Below are 17,566 nucleotides of genomic sequence, written 5' to 3' on the forward strand. Positions count from 1 at the left end.
TCCTTCCCTCCACCCCACTGTAAACTCCCTGGGATGAGGTCCCAGTTCTTCCTCCTCCTCTACCTCTAACAGTATCGAGCACCAGCTGGGTAAACAGTAGGTGTTCTGTAAATGCCTGCTGACTGGCTGAGTGCCTGTCTTTGCCTTCCACTTACTTATAATGGTTCACTTCATTTCCTCCTGTTTCTTGAGTTCTAAGTTTTCTCATCAGGATTCTTAGAATGTTTATAAAAAGGATGAAATTAATCTGTAAAACACAAGACAGAGGTGAGGCTAAAGATGATCTGCTTTCCAGCTACCTCTCCTGGCTCCAGCTCCAGGCAGGGAAGGCAGTTCAGCCACAGCAAGACGGCACGTCACGCCCTCCAGCACACCCAGTCCTGGAGAAACACACAGTCTTCCATGGCTCAGCCTCCACTCCTGGGCTGCAGGAGCTCTGAGGTCTGCTTAGTTGCAGGGTGGATCACTCACAATTGGAATGTTTTGGAATCTTATTAAAATGCAGGCCTGAGATTCAGCATTTCTAGCAAGCTCTAGGGGCTTCCCTGGTGGCTGAGAGGTTAAAGTGTCTACCTGCAATGCGGGAAACCCGGAAACCCGGGTTCAATCCCTGGATCGCTGGATCGGGAAGATGCCCCCTGGAGAAGGAAATGGCAACCCACTTCAGTATTCTTGCCTGGAAAATCCCATGGACGGAGGAGCCTGGTAGGCTACAGTCCACGGGGTCGCAAAGAGTCGGACATGACTGAGCGACTTCATTTTCACTTTCCAGAGAATGAATGCCAAAGCTGGGCCTTGGACTACGCCCAAGTAGCAAAGGCTTTATAAGCAGAGGTTCTCAAAGTTTAAGGTGCAGATTGCTAGGCTCCGCCCCCAACATTTATGGTTTAATTTGCTGCTTCTTCCTTTCTTTCTTTTAGCTGCAGCTTGCAGAATCTTAGTTCCCCCACCAGGGACCAGGCCCTCGGCAATGAAGGCCCGGAGTCCTAACCACCAGACCACAGGGGAATTTGCATTCTTAACAAGCTCCCTGGTGAAACTGCCAGGTTAGGGACCACATTTTGAGAATCACTGCTTCAGAGACTTACAGTCGCTCTGCAGCTCAATCACCAGCTCCAGGAAGCCTTCTGAACACCTCCTTTTCCTGATTTATTGTAGTTAGGGATGATGCTACTTGTAAGGGCACTTGAAATACTTCAAGGGGCCAAGTGCAAGCATCCACGTGTGTCCATTAACTGCCAATTCAATCCTGCCTTTCTAAAGGACAGGGACCACATCCTTTCCCCCATTCCAGTGCCCAGTGCCAGCCACACTACGAGGTTGCCCATATAGCACCCTCTCTCCTCCCCTCACCCACCAGCTCCAGAATCATTTTGCAGAAGCAGGGATCAGTGGAACTGACTGGGCGGGCAGCCTCATTTTCAGACGAGTAGCCTGGAGGCCTAGAGCCGCTTGCCAGAAGACACAGGATTAGAGGCGTGTCTAGGACCCCAGCTCAGCACCCCTGGTCAGAACACTTCTCAGCTCACTCTTTGTGCATCTTGCTCTAAGCATGGTATAAACTAACAAAGGCTCTTTGAGTTGTATTTAATAGGAAGCATTTGAAAGCGAAAGGGAAAAATTTAACTATCTCAAGAATAAATCTTAAATAGAGGAATTCTGGGCCCCGTGACAGGCTGAGAGAGAGATACTTGGCATCAGGAGTGCCCCCTCGCCCACCAATATCCTCCATCACTAGAGAGACCACAGTCTCATGAAATCAGCCTGGGCCCTGGGGCTTTCCTGGACTGGCCTGTCAAAGTCCCAGAATTATACAAGGAAACTGGCTCAGTATTTAGCAGCTATAGCACAGCAGTTGATCAAATAATTTCAAGTGACACTGGAAAGCTTACATCTACTGCTAAGGAAAAAAAAACAAACTAGGACACAAAACTGTAATAAGCATTTTGAAAAAGTACCTGCACTCAAAGAAAATTGCAGGACAGAAAAGCACAGCATCATAATGTCCATCTCGGTGCTACAAATATGGGTGATTTTAGTCCCTTTTTAAAAATACATTTTGTATTTTTCCATTTTTATATAAATTGTATTACTACTATTGTAGAAGTGAGAATGTTTTGATTTAACATAAAACAAGTACATTCTTTGTATAACATAATTAGTGATAGAATAGTCAATATTTTTCTGGCATATTATTATGCTAATAAAAAATGTTCAGAAATTATTTAAATGTGACAAGCTAGCAAAAAACAACTTTTGATAAATAATAGCAGATTTCAGTATACAGTTTTCAGTGTATTAAGACTATAATAGGAAATGAAAGCTTAATATCCTTCATTATCCCTTAAATTTTAATTTAGTCAGATTAGAAAACACTATGCTAAAGTTGGCCTAATCAAAATTATAATCAAATTATTTATTTATTAACATGAAGTAACTTTGGGTAGCAATGTCTCAGGGCAGCAAAAATAAAGTTGTGTTTAAAGCACTAGACACCCTCTGTACTGGTGATAACTGTGCATTCCGACCATATCAGTCACAGCGTTTCTAACCCTAACTCCTACCCTGAGTGGTTCCAAATTAATGAATGACCTTCACACCCTCTAAGAGAAGCAGAAATAGGGAGAAGTCATCATGCTCTCCTGAGCGAAAAAGTTGGCCTAAAGCTCAACATTCAGAAAACGAAGATCATGGCATCTGGCCCCATCACTTCATGGGAAATAGATGGGGAAACAGTGGAAACAGTGTCAGACTTTATTTTTTGGGGCTCCAGAATCACTGCAGATGGTGACTGCAGCCATGAAATTAAAAGACACTTACTCCGTGGAAGAAAAGTTATGACCAACCTAGATAGTATATTCAAAAGCAGAGACATTACTTTGCCGACTAAAGTCTGTCTAGTCAAGGCTATGGTTTTTCCTGTGGTCATGTATGGATGTGAGAGTTGGACTGTGAAGAAGGCTGAGTGCTGAAGAATTGATGCTTTTGAACTGTAGTGTTGGAGAAGACTCTTGAGAGTCCCTTGGACTGCAAGGAGATCCAACCAGTCCATTCGGAAGGAGATCAGCCCTGGGATTTCTTTGGAAGGAATGATGCTAAAGCTGAAACTCCAATACTTTGGCCACCTCATGCGAAGAGTTGACTCATTGGAAAAGACTCTGATGCTGGGAGGGATTGGGGGCAGGAGGAGAAGGGGACGACCGAGGATGAGATGGCTGGATGGCATCACGGACTCGATGGATGTGAGTCTGAGTGAACTCCAGGAGATGGTAATGAACAGGGAGGCCTGGCGTGCTGCGATTCATGGGGTCGCAAAGAGTCGGACACGACTGAGCGACTGAACTGAACTGAACTGTGGCTGCTACTCAGATTTCTCTACAATTTCTAGCTCTCCTGTTGTGAGTTGAGATAATAGGGAGGATGGTGTAAAATTCTACTCTTTTCTGTTTGTTTGTTTTTTGGCCACACCATGCAGCATGCAGGATATTCAATTCCTCGACCAGGGATTGACCCCTGCATTTGGAGCACCAAGTCTTAACCACTGGACCACGAGGGAAGTCCCAAATTTTACTATTCCCCCCCCAATTCTACTATTTTTGAAAAAAGAAAAAAAAGGAAAATGGGTTATGGGATAGCCCCTTCAACCAGACACGCAAGGCAAGCCAGCCAGCTAGTGGAAGAGGGGGTTGCTGCCCAGTCTGACCCTCCTGTGAGCCTAGGAAGGGCACTTCCTGTCACCTGGTTCTGTAGTCTTGGCATCCTTCTGAGACTGTGCATATTACTTAGGAAAAGGGCTGCCCCAGGGCACCCTCCCCACCCCATGGATCTTCCTTATCCTTAGCCACACCCACAGGCTTAGCTACAGGGCTCTGGACTGTAGAGCAGAATCACCTGGGAACTTAAAACCAAGCTGAGTGCCCAGGCCCCTCCCCAGGACAAGGAGAGCCTGAATCTCTGCTATTGGTATTCTTTTTAAAGGCTCCCAGGTGACAGGAGAGCAAAGGTTGAGACACCCTGAACTGCCCTAAGAGTCACTCCTCAATCTCGCCCCTGAGGCCACCCCTTCAGGCCTGCCCTCCTGCCCCAGCACATCACCACAGAGGACAAGACCACAGCAGCCTTGGCTTTCCCCAGGTGCTAGCCCCTCCATGATTCTGGCTCAGTGAGTCTTCCCAGTTCAACCAGAGTATGCTTAGAAAAATGATCAAGATCCAACCATCTGAACCAGTGGAGGCAGAATCTCAAGTGACCTGAGCCAGCCACTCCGGGTAAGGAGCTCTGCTTGGTACACTGAAGCTGCTCCCAGTGGACAAGGCCAAGGCAAACTTTTGCTCTGGCCTCGCTCCCCTCCCCTCTGGCAGTCTCTGGAGGCAGGGCTCCCAGACCCTCCTGCTGCTGCCCAGCCTCTGGAAACTCTGGTTTATTCCTCCACACACCTGGAGGCAGCAATGCTGGCCTTGCCAAGGCCCTCCACCCCACAAGCCTGTCACTGTTCTGGTCTCTCCCATTGGAGCCCAGATCAGGGGGGCTAGCTACTTACCAGGATGGAGAGGATCACAGGCCCTCGGATGACCCACCAGATGGATGCATTGGCATTGATGTCCCAGCACCTAGGGAAGGACAGCCAGGCATCACTAGTAGTGGGGAACTGGGCTGACTAGAAGAGATCTGTTCTCAGAGGTGCCCTTTGCAGGAAGGACTACATTGTGGTCCTGCCCCCTGGAGACTGTGGGCTTAACACCCTTAGGACTGACTGTCTTCTGCTGCCAAGAGCACCGCCAGGGCTGGGGAGCATCCAGGCTCCAGGCAAGCCCAGTGAGTGTCTAGGGAGCAAAGGCACACAGATCTGAGATGGAAGATTCTGGACCCCAGAGCCAAGTGCATGGTCAAGATCATTGGGGAGCATGGTGGCAACAGCAGCCAGGCAGGTGAAGTGTCAGGGAATGAAGTGTCTGGGTGAGTGTCATGTGACCTCAGCTCTGGGGACATCATGCCCTGGGGGCATGGGGGGACTTAGCAAATAGACAGACTGCGCTTGGTCTAAGGTGGCCACAACTCTGCCCAGCTCATTTTGCCACAGGGGACCTAGGGAATGTTGACAGAACTTTCCATTTGTTCTAGAGAAATTAAAAATCCAGATTTTTTTTTAAAGGGAATTAATTCAATTAAAAGGATTATTTTAGACTGAATTTGGACAGCAAGACACTTCTACACCTCGTCCGCCATGGCCTGGCTGTGTCATTACGTGGATGAAACATGGCCTCCCACGGGGCCATGCTGCCTCACCACCTCCCCAGCTTCTTTCAAGCTTTCCATCCATGAGCCCACTCGCAGTAGCCCCCAGGCTCACCCTGTCCCTAAGCCAAATCTGTAGAGAATGAGACTAGATCTCTTTGCACCCATCGGGGATTTGAAAGCTGCTTCTCCCCTCCTGCTCTCCTGAGTCTGTAGGACTCACACATCCCATGTCGGGAGGAGCAGAGGAGGGAGCTGCCAGGAAGAGAAAAGCTAGGTTGGTCCTTAGAGCTTCCTCCCTGAGCAGCACAGCTCTCGTCAGGCACCTGACCCAAGCACAGAGCTGATCGGGCAGCAGGAGGGTGGCTCAGCATGTCTGCAAACACACATCCAGGAGAGCTGGGCACTCAGCGGCCTGCATGGCAGAGAACCCACCTGTGGCTCCGGGTCTGAGAAATAGGCCTCTCCTAGATAACAGCTTCAGAGAAGGGTCCATCCTATTGAAAGAACTGAACCATATAAAATATACTCTTGTTACCTCTCCATCCAACAGCTTACCCGACATCTTCCAGAAAGTACCTGGTGACAGCCCACGAAGCAACAAAGATGGCTGGGGAACCTGAGGGTTAAAAATAAAGGGGGAGGGTGGGCAGAAGGGAGATGACTCAGTTTTCCACACCCTTGACTCTAGGCCAGACAGTGAGCAGATGCTGAGGTCTAGTTGCCATGGAAACCCCCTTGCCATCCTGTGTAAATGTGCAGCCTCACGCTTCAACGGTGCCAAGGAATCCTTGGGAACTGACGCAGGATCAGACATATCCTGAAGGCCACTTCAGGGCAGGGGTCTCCTTGGGCCAGACTTGGGCCAGACTCTGAAGGACTGCTGCAGGGGAGAAGGGAGGGGACCCTGACCTTGTGGAGGCCACTGGTGCAGGCCCTTTATCAAACTGGGATATTTGGGGAGGGGATTCAAGACCACAGGAGAACAATCAGTTCTATTCAAATATTGATTTGTAAGAACTTTAGCCATTTGACTGATAATGTAACCTGTCGACATCATTTAAACAAAAATAGATTTTAGACTAGAGACTTGTAATACACAAGAACTTTAAAGACAAAATACAAGAACATTTCCTGACTTCTAGTTGAACACATTAAGTTGAAGTTACACATTTATCTGTTTCTCACTGACACCCCTTCAAAATGATAGTAAAAAATTAAAATGCTACAAGCCTATAAGCCCAAAGAATGGAAAAGGAGGGTAGCGCAGATGAGAGATGTCAACACGCTTAGGAGGCTGGTAGCTGGCAGAGGAGCAGTAACTGGCTGGTGTCCCGGAGCAGAGAAAGCTGAAGCAAGAGTGCTGCACAGGGGGTGCCTCTGAGAAGGCACTTGTTCTGTGCCTGGGGGTGGGCAGCAGGATGGTTTGGAAGTCTGGACAGGAGTCAGGTAACCACTCCAGGTGGTCAGAACCACCCTCCCACAGCCAAATAGTCAGCTGCTCATCTCTGACAGAAATGAATTCTTGGGGGCAACTGAGCAGAGGGTGGGAGGGGCTCTCAGCTGAGCTATGCCTGTGCTGCCCAGTACTGCCGTCTCTCACCACGTGTGGCTTCCGAGCCCTTGCTACGTGGCTGCTCTCAAATGAGATGTGCCAGAAGCACAAGATAGCAGATGTGGAAGATCTGGCATGAATAAAAGAATGTAAAATATGTTATTAACAATTTTTTAAATCATACATTAAAAGGTTGATATTTTGGTTATATTGGGTTACATAACACATACTATTGAATTTCACTAATTAGTGAAACTAGTTTCTTTTCACTGTGTTTACTGTGGTTACTGAAAAACTTTAAGTTATATAAAATATAACTCAGATTCTATTTCTAATGGACATGCCTATCTATCCCCTAACTGAGAAGAGCCCCACCCCTAGGCTGCTCAGTTTTCAGACTTCCAGCAGCCAGGATTCTACGCTGCTCCAGCCCTCCAACCTCCACCCCAGGTGGGAGATGAAAGGGTTCCTCCCTGGAGGAAGCAAACAGCCTTAGAAAAAGGGTCTGTAGATAGCCATGCTGAGGACCCCAATACAGTGGCCATTTCCAGCCCAGTCTCCCATGAGAGATGTGACCCAACCCCCAAGCACCACCACCACCCCACACAGACACACACACAGACAGGCTTCAGTCAACACTGAAGTGACTCATTCTTAATTATGAATGGTCAAGGTCACCAACATCTGAGGAAGGCTGATTACATAAAAGACAAAGACCAAAACAAGCAGAGAAAAGGAACTCAGAGGAAATAGACCATACAGGCTACAGGAGGAACTTGAGCAAAACAGTTCTAAGGAATATCATCAGAGAGATCAGAGGGAAGATTACCTCTACAAGACACAAACAGGATGCTGAAAACAGGGAGCATTCAGAGAACGAGGAAGAGGGCTTGGAAACTAAATATATGATGATCAAGACTTTAAAAAATTCCATAGATTGCCTAGAAGATAAAGACCAGGAACTGCCCAGAACACAAAGTGTGGAATGAAAAGTATTAATAGGAGGAAAGAAAGGAGAAAATTAGAAGTCAATTCCAGGATGTGAACCATCTGATTAAAAGTTTCAGAAAGAGAGGATTAAAACCAGAGGGGGAAAAAAGATCAAAGGGACAGTGTAGGAAGACTGTCCAAGAAATGACATATGTGAGTCTCCAGATGAAAGGACCGCCACTCAGCAGCAAAAAGGATGAAAACAAACTTGCATGGGGGCACATTCCTATGACATTTCAAAACGCAAGGGACCAGGACTTCCCTGACAGTCCAGCGATTAAGACTCCATGCTTCCAGACTTTCCTGGTGGTGCAGTGGATAAGAATCGCCTGCCAATGCAGGGGACCTGGGTTTGATTCCCTGGTCCAGAAAGATTCCACATGCTGAGGAGCAACTAAGCCTGAGAGCTGCAAACTGAGCATGTGCTCTAGACCCTGAGAGCCACAACTACTGAAGCCTGCACACTCGAGGGCCCTCAAGCCCAGAGCTAATGAAGCTACTGAAGCTCGTGTGCCTAGAACCTGTGCTCCACAACAAGAGACACCACCACGACGAGAAGCCTGCGGATGGCAGCTAGAGAGTAGCTCCAGTTCTCCACAACTAGAGAAAGCCTGTGTGCAACAAAGACCCAGCACAGCCAAAGCTACATAAATAAGGCAGCGTGTGCATCTCAGGCAAGGGTTTTAAAAAAAGACTCTGCACTTACACTGCAAGGGGTACAGGTGCCATTCCTGGTTGAGGAACTAAGATCCCACATGCTGCATGGCACAGTCAAAAAGCAAGAAAAAAAGAAAAAATCACAGGGGACAGAGAGAAGATTCTGCAGCTTATACAGAGAGGTGAGTAAAAGCTTGGGAAACAGAATGACATGGCAAGTCCCATAACACCAGATGCCAAAATAGAAGACCTTCAAAATTCTGGGGAAACAATTTTCAACCTAATTTCTATGCCCAGGAAAACTATAACTTAGGTGTGAAAGCTGAACGAAGATATGTTTAGGGACTTCCCTGGTGGTCCAGGGGCTAAGACTCTCACTCCCAATCCAGGGGCCAGGCTTCAATCCCTGGTCAGGGAACTGGATCCCACATGCCACAACTAAGAAGTGGTACAGCCAAATAAATAAATATACTTAAAACAAAAAATATATGTTTAGATATGGAGTGCAAAAGAATGTACCTTCCATGCATTCTCTGTTAGACAGATACTAGAGGATGAACTCCAACACAACCAAACAGTAAACCAAAGATAGGGAAACAAGAAGTCAAGGTATAGGATTTGTGGAGGAAATGAAGAAAAACTCAGCGTGAAGGTTAAGGGAGTGAGTGAGTCTACAGAACGACCAGAGGACAGAGCAAGAGGGCAGAAAGCTCCTTTAGAAAGAACACAGGTTAGTAGATTATGTTAAATGGCATATCCTCCTCCACCCCAGAGGTTCATATCCTTAGAACCTGAGGTGTGACCTTTCCCTTTCCTGGAAACAAGGTATTTTAAGGTGTCATTAGTTAAGATGAGGTCATATTTATAGGGGCCTTAATCCAATATGACTGTTATTTTTTTAAGAAGGCACTGAGACCCACACAAAGAGAGACACAAGGGAAGAAGACCATGTCGAGATGGAGGCAGAAATTGGAGTGACGCTCCTACCCGGCAAAGAAGACCAAGGACCGCCAGAAACTGGGACAGAGGCATGGAGCATATTGTCCCTCGGAGACCTTAGAAGGAACTGGCCCTGCCAAAGCCTGACTTTGAACTTCTGGTCCCCACGGTGGGAAAGAATAAATTTCTGTTGTTTTAAGCCAGTGGCAACTTGTTACAGCAGCCCTAGGACACTAATAGAGCAGGACTAAACCAAACAAATAGGACTGATAGATTACATTCTGTTGCCTTTGATGATAGGAAACCTGGCACTGGATGGTTTTCCAGTTCTGTTGAGAATTTGGGAAAATTAATGACAGCAACATAAAACGAGCCAATTAAAATTGACTCCATAATTGGGGGATTAACATATACATACCACTATATATTGTCAGCCTACTTGTTTAACTTATTTGCAGAGTATATCATGCAAATACTCGGTTGGATGAAGCTCTAGCTGGAATCAAGATTGCAGGAAGAAATCAATAACCTGATATGCAGATGATACCACCCTTATGGCAGAAAACAAAGAGGAATTAAAGAGCCTCTTAACGAAGATGAAAGACGAGAGTGAAAAAGCTGGCTTAAAACTCAACATTTAGAAAACTAAGATTGTGGCATCCAGTCCCATCACTTCATGGCAAATAGATGGGGAAACAATGAAAACAGTGACAGACTTTATTTTCCAAAATCACTGCAGATGGTGTCTGCAGCTATGAAATTAAAAAATGCTTGCTCCTGGGAAGAAAAGCTATGACCAACCTAGACAGCATATTAAAAAGCAGAGACATTACTTTGCTGACTGTCTGTCTTTCCAGTAGTCATGTATGGATGTGAGAATTGGATCATAAAGATGGCTGAGCGCCACACAATTGATGCTTTCAAACTGTGGTGTTGGAGAAGACTCTTGAGAGTTCCTTAGACTGCAAGGAGATCCAACCAGTTCATCCTAAAGGAAATCAATCCTGAATATTCATTGGGAGGACTGATGCTGAAGCTGAAACTCCAATACTTTGGCCACCTAATGCAAAGAGCTGACTCATTTGAAAAGACCCTGATGCTGGAAAAGATAGAAGACAGGAGGAGAAAGGGGTGACAGAGGACCAGATGCTTGGATGGCATCACCGACTCAATGGACATGAGTTTGAGAAAGCTCTTGGAGATGCTGAAGGACAGGGAAGCCTGGCGTGCTACAGTCCATGGGGTTGCAAAAAGTCAGACATGACTGAGCAACTGAACAATGACATTATATAAAACAATCAACAAGGACCTGCTGTACAGCACAGGGAACTCTATTCAATACTGTGTAATAACCTATATGGGAAAAGAATCTGAAAAAAAGTAGATACATGTATATGCACAGCTGATCCACTTTGCTGTACACCTGAAACTAACACAACACTGTAAATCAACTATACTCCAATATAAAATAAAAATTAAATTTAAAAATGACTCCATAAAACATAACAAGTCAAATATTGGAAGTAAAATGATTCTATACCACTTGGCTTGGTAGTGAACAATATTTATATAGACATAATGATGTATACCAGTCCATACTAAAGGAAATAAGTCCTGAATAGTCATTGGAGGGACTGATGCTGAAGCTGAAATTCTAATACTTTGGCCACCTGATGCAAAGAACTGACTCATTTGAAAAGACCCCGATGCTAGGGAAGATTGAAGCAGGAGGAGAAGGGGACGACAGAGCATGAGATGGCTGGATGGCATCACTGACTCAATGGACATGAGTTTGAGTTAACACCAGGAGTTGGTGATGGACAGGGAGGCCTGGCGTGCTGTAGTCTATGGGGTCCCAAAGAGTCAGACATGACTGAGCAACTGAACTGAACTGAATGATGTATACATTGAATATGATTTGTGTATGTGTTAGTCGCTCAGTCGTGTTTGACTCTTTGCAACCCCATGGACTGTAGCCCACCAGGCTCCTCTGTCCATGGGATTTCCCAGGCAAGAATACTGGAGTGGGTTGCCATTTCCTTCTCCAGGGGGTCTTCCCGACCCAGGGACTGAACCCAGGTCTCCTACATTACGGGCAGTTTCTCTACCATCTGAGCTATGAGGAAAATTTATATAGACATAATGATGTATACACTGAATATGATTCAGCCCCAAATGTGAACAACTCTAATGGGAAGATGAGGTGGTAGATGAAGAATTTCATGTCCTTCCCTTCCATCACAAGGAGTCAACCAGTAATATCTCAGATGGACAAATCACGAAATAGTAGAATATCGTTTAGAAATATGAGAGTAAATATCAGGAGGAAGAACTGAAAAATGGGAAGGTATTACCTCTGAGAGGCAGAAGTGTGAGCCTTTTCAGGGCACTTTTTTCTTTTTTTTTGTTTTAGGCTGACATTTTATTTTTTAAGGAAGTTTATCCTCTTTTTAAAAATTCTAATTTATTCTTAAATTTTTGGTTGTGCTGGGTCTTTGTTGCTTGGTGCAGACTGTCTCGAGTTGCAGAGAGCTGGGGCTACTCTTTGCAGTGGTGCAAGGGCTTCGCACGGCGGTGCCTTCTCTTGTTCTAGGCGCATGGGCTTCCGTAGTTGCAGCACACACGCTCCGTAGTTGCAGCTTGGGGGCTCCAGAGCTCGGACTTAGAGGTTGTGGCACACAGGCTTAACTGCTCTGTGGCCTGTGACATCTTCCCAGACCAGGGGTCAAACCCATGTCCCCTACATTGGCAGGCAGATTCTTATCCCTGTGCCACCAGGGAAGTCCTAGACTTGTACTTCTATTTAATTCTTTAAACCAAGTGCACGTATGACATTGATAAAAAACTTCTTTACCTAAATTCTGGGTACTTTGGGCAAATATGGACTCTGAGGGCCACTTGTTTATTATTATTTGTTTTACATCTTTAACAGTGAGTCAGTGGAAAAGTTAGAAAACCTGATAACTGCTTAAATTATGGTTTTAAGTGTGGCCCTTGGGACAAGGGTGTCAGCATCACCTGGGGCCCAGTGAGAAATGCAGAGTCTCAGGCTCCACCCCTGCCCACCAGACCAAGACTCTGGCCGGGGGAGGGGCCCAGGGCCAGGTGGGTGGACATGCCCTCTGCATGATTCCAATGCAGCTCCAGCTGGAGGAGCACTGGTTTGAGTTCCCTCTGTGAGTGGGAGGGAGCTTGATTCATCTTCTACAAAAGCCTGAGGTGTCACACTTTTCTGGGCACAGACTGACATTCCAGCCACCTTGAAAAAGTAAAAGCTCTGGATAAGTATTAAAAATTTTAGATGCCTGTGCCTTCTGACTCAGGGGTCCCAGTTCCAGGATTCTCTATTACGTATGTGCTTTGCCCACAAAAGCACTCCTCACTGTGTTATTTGTCCCAGTGAAAAATGAGAAACAATCTTAACATCAAAAAAAAATAGGTATTTGGTTATATACATCCACAGAGTATTAAAAATGTTTATTGAAGATTTGAAAGAATACAGAGCATGCTTCTGTGTTCAAGGAAAGAGGCAAGATTGAAAATTCTACTTACAGGATGATTGTAACCAAGTGGGAAAAACTAGGAGTATAAAAAAGTCTGAAAAGAAACCCCAGCAAATGTTCAATAGATGAGACTATGGTAATTTTTTTTTTTTCTAATTTGAAAAAAAAGAAAGTTTTTGCAAAGTTTTATGGTTGATCACATACTCATTTAAGCAACTTATCTCAGGGCCTGCAGCAGGAAATAAGGACAAACTGAGGCAGGGGCTACTGCTTTTGCAAGAGAAAAGGTTTCACAGTTGGAAAAGTTTAGGCCTTCCTGAGTCCTTTCATGTCCCCTTGGGGCTGTGCAGGCAAAGAGGCCTGGAGAGAAGGAACCGGTGCTGTTTTATGTGAGGCTCTAACCCCAGGGCCTGGCATATGGTAGATGCTCAACAAATATTTGAGGGAGAAAAGAAGGTTCTCATCTCATTAAACCTGCTAAGAATCTGTGATGGAGATATTATCACAGTGCAATTTTGTCTCCTTGCTAGACTACAAACCCCTTCAGTGATGGAATCAGTTTTATTTTTGGAACCTCTGTAAGCCCTTCTGAGCACAAAGAAGTGCTCAAAGAAAGCTGAATAAATTACGATCCTGATACTATAGATGATGAAACTGCCCATGTTCATTCAGGAAAATCCTGCCAGATCTGGGAGTCAAGGCTCAGGGAGCTGGCTCCATATTGGGGATGTTTGGGGCAGAGTTGGCTGTATAAGGTAAGTCCCTTGTCCCAGGCCCTCTGGGACTACTGGCCAGTGTGGAAATCCAGATTAACAAGGCCCTACAGCTTCCGCTGGCCAAGGGTCATGTATTAATCAGACTGTCAAGAGTTCAGAAGCAGGAGGGCTTGGCAAACTCTGGCAGTTCAGGCAACCTCCCTGATGGTCTGATAGAGGCAGAACCCTTGCACATGATTTAGACAAGCAGAAAAGACAGTGGAGGGCATTCCTGGCAGGGACACTTCTTAATTAAAGGCACCAAGAAGAGAGTAAATGAAGCTAATGGCTGGTACACATGACTACCTCTGTAAGCCTGTGAGTCACTCACAGAAATCTGACTCTGTCTAGAATCCAGTGGGTAGCTTACATATGTTTATCAAATGAACAGTTGAAGGATGGATGGATGGGTGGCAGGTGGACAGATTGATGGACGTGTGTATGACTGGAAGGATGGATGGATGGATGTTTGTTTGTGGCAGAGTAAGAGTTAAGGGTATTTGCAAAGAGACAGGCCTTGGTTTGAATCTTGACTCTGTTCTTGTCCACAGTGTGAGCTGAGCATGTTATGTCACGTCTCTGAGCCAAGGTTCCTACGAGGCCTCTGGAGGTTGTTGTGATGATTAAAGTGCTCAGCTCAATGCCTTGCATACAGTAGGTGCGCAAGAAATCGGAATTGTTATCACCTTCACTGACCAGAAAGGAAAAGGGGGAAGAGAAGCAATGGAACCTACAGTTGGCTGTCTTAATACCATTTCTTCTCCTGCCTGGACTGAATCCTGAATTTCCTTTGAGAAGCTCTATGGTCTGAGTAGCTTAAGCCAATCAGAGGATTCCACTCCCTCAGGCCCCTGTGAGTGGTTCAAGGATGTGTATGACACAATCAGAGTGAATCTGAGTATTTGCTGGAATGCTGGGACACAGCCTCTTTCTTTCATTAGATGTAGCAATGAAGCCAGGAGAAAGCCCAGAAGCTGCTGACAGTTACACGGGGAACACCAGCCTAATGATAACACTGATGTTACAGGAGGTGAAGTAGAAAAACAAAAAGAAATAATGTTGTGCTGCTGGATTCAGCCTCACCTGAATGGTGATCCCTGGACTTGTCAGTTATATGAACCAATTAATTCCTTTTAAGTTTAAAGCCTATCTAAGTCAGGTTTTCTGATAGCTACAGTTAAAAGCACCCTACCCGAATCAGAAAGGAGGTGAGAATGAGGACATATGAATGGAATGTCTAGAGAAGATAAGGCAACAGGTGTTGGGGGTATCAAATCGTAAAAGGCTTTGGATGCCAGAAATCGGACCTAGGTTTTAGCTATTACTTCCCATTTGACAGACAAACCGAGGCCAGAGAGTTAACCATCAAGAAACTTGTCTAACAGCACACAAGTTCACTAACTTAACTAAGTGTGGAGCTGAAACTGGAACCCAAGCCCTTATTGCCTCAGTGCCCTTTCCCACCTGTCACACAGTCACCATACCCTGGAGAACATACCCCATCCGAGGGCCACAAATCCCTGGAGCCACTTCCGTTCTGAGAAGAAGGAGATGACAAGGAGCGTGTGAAGATAGAGGCCTTCCACCAGCAGCCAGGAGTAGTTGGCCATGATGCAGTACTGGAAGAAGACCATGACCAGCTTACAGCCCACCTACAAAGAGAGGCAGCTGAGTCACAGGCCAGCCATCCTGGGCTTCCCCCCAGGAGACGAGGGGTGCAGTAGGAGTCAGCAGCCAGGCCACAGAGAGCATCTCTCGGGCTCACGGCCATGCCCCCTGGCCTTCCACTATCAGAAGACCAGGCTCATAGTGTCTCTAGAGTGCAAGTCCAGAGGCCGGCAGGCTCTGTCAGCACAGCCAATGGGCTGCTGCAGCAGCAGGAGCAGCTCTCAAATTCTGGAACTGGCCGCCAGTTGTCAAACTGCGTCAGATATTGCCCAATTCCCAACAGCAAATGAGGGCATTTTTTAGAGGAGGAACCTGAGGCCTAAAGAGGGAAATGGATTGCTGAGCAAAAGGTTGATAAAATTCTTTCCTGGTTAAGTTTCCTAGAAACAGATGGAGAAGGGACAAGCCAGTACTGATGAGAGAACACAGGACCCCTGCCTGTACTACATCTGGAATGCAGACCTTGAAACATTCAAGGGGGTGCCATAGGGTGGCCTTGCCTGCCGCCGTGACTTAGGTGACAGCCGTGTCCCCCGTCAGGATCCTGGGAAGCCATGCCTGCAGGGCTGTGGGGCACGAAGCTTCCACGCCCTCACGGCTCCCACTTGCACCCTATGAGGGTCTCCCTTCCCTTCATCCTCTCTTCCTAGTCTTTCCCTGAGGACAGCTCAGGGATGACAGCTCCTGGGATGGCCAGAGGGCTGCTGACAAAGTGCAGGAGGGTCACGGCCACAGGGGAGCGCCCAGAGCCACCCTGCTGGCCAGGTGTGCTTCCTGCCTGTGGTCTCCTATCTTATTCCAGGCATGGCCCATGGCTGGATGGTGAGTCTACAGTTTAGAAGAACCTGAAAAGGTTCCCTGCTGGGCATTGCTGGACTTCACTGGTCAGTGATGAGGTGGGGTCAGAATCTTCTAACTCCAAGCTGGTACTCTTCTTTCATCCTAGAAATCTCCCTGACACACAGGAGCACAGCTTGAGGGACCTCTCAGTTTGAGTCAGAAAATACACGCACATACACATGCGTGTGAAAAACTACAAGCAATATACAAACTTAACAGAACTATAAGCAATTACAGATGTGAGTGGTGGGAAGCGACAGGCGGGCTGATTAAACCAATCTCAATCTCCAGTCCCTTCACCCTTGCTTGCCTCCACTATGGAGACTATGATAGTAAAACACTGAACTTCCCAGCTTCCTCTGCAGTTAGATGTAGTCACATGACACAGTTCTAGCCAGTGAGATGTGAACACAGTCTTGAGAAGCACATTCTTTTCCAAATGAAAAGCTAAAGTCTCCCAAAGAGAAAAATGTTTAACCTTGACTTCCCTCCTTTTTGCCTGAAACATAGATGTGAGGTGTGGGGTTGCAGCAGTCAAGTTGCTAACATGCAGTATAAAGCATGGGATCAAAACTAGCAGAGCAGAAAGGTAAAAGGACTGTGTTCATTGCCCATCTGTGGACTGCTTCTGTGGGGCACAACCCCCAGCTGTTTAAGCCACTGATGTATATACAGCAGAAGAGATTATGTTATGTACAGCGGAAGAGATTCTCAACTGATACACAGAGTGATATTGCAATGAATGAAGACTCCTCTGCTTGTTCAGAAGGAGGAAGAGGGTGAGATTATGTTCCACTGCACATCTGGGCATGCAGATGCAGACCTGTCCAGGGTGCACTCACCTTTTTCTTTCTACAATCCCAACCATCTCTAGACTTGGCCATCTGTCTACATTTGGGACTCGGCAGGAGTAGAGGAAGGAGGAGCCTTGCTATGTGCTTAATTCCCAGAGAGGCTGATGCACTCCAGGACACTGGGAGTTGAACAGTAGCCCCTCTGGCTTCTCAGCAAACTGCCTTCATAGGAGTCCCAGGCTGCACGTGTGGGGACATGGGACTCCTTGAACCTCCTATTCCAGCCCCAGTGCTGGCCCCTTTGATTCTAGGCATTAAATCCAGCCTCAATGAATGGGGTTGGGGGGAAAAGCAGGCAGGCCTGGCCACACCATGGACCATGTGGGCAAGTTACCCTGTGGGCATCACAGTGGGTGGCATCGTCGGAGGAGAAGAGCACGGCATCCTTGATGAAGTTGGACAGGGCGCGCAGGATGAAGGACACGAAGAGGTGCACGTGGATGTAGTTGCGGGTGCAGTGGAGCCTCCTGGAGAGAAAGCGCGCAGGGCCATAGGTGGCAGAGCCGAAGGGCTCAGCTCAGCACCCCCACCCCCTACCCCATGTACCAGGGAAACCCAGGGACTGGACGT

General features: G+C 46.7%; 1 protein-coding gene across 2 annotated transcripts in view; it reads right to left on the reverse strand.

Annotated features, from left to right (window-relative positions):
• SCTR (secretin receptor) overlaps positions 1–17,566 on the reverse strand; it is a 70,082-nt gene that overhangs the window by 8,540 nt on the left and 43,976 nt on the right. For both annotated transcript variants that reach the window (XM_068967620.1, XM_068967621.1), the window contains 5 exons: positions 17,331–17,463; positions 15,133–15,286; positions 5,794–5,854; positions 4,541–4,610; positions 156–247 (listed from right to left, as the gene is read on the reverse strand). In XM_068967620.1, coding sequence (XP_068823721.1) covers positions 156–247; positions 4,541–4,610; positions 5,794–5,854; positions 15,133–15,286; positions 17,331–17,463 — 510 coding nt within the window. The remainder of the gene's footprint in view (positions 1–155; positions 248–4,540; positions 4,611–5,793; positions 5,855–15,132; positions 15,287–17,330; positions 17,464–17,566) is intronic.

The sequence above is a fragment of the Capricornis sumatraensis genome, chromosome 3 (assembly GCF_032405125.1).
Source record: "Capricornis sumatraensis isolate serow.1 chromosome 3, serow.2, whole genome shotgun sequence".
Taxonomy (NCBI): domain Eukaryota; kingdom Metazoa; phylum Chordata; class Mammalia; order Artiodactyla; family Bovidae; genus Capricornis; species Capricornis sumatraensis.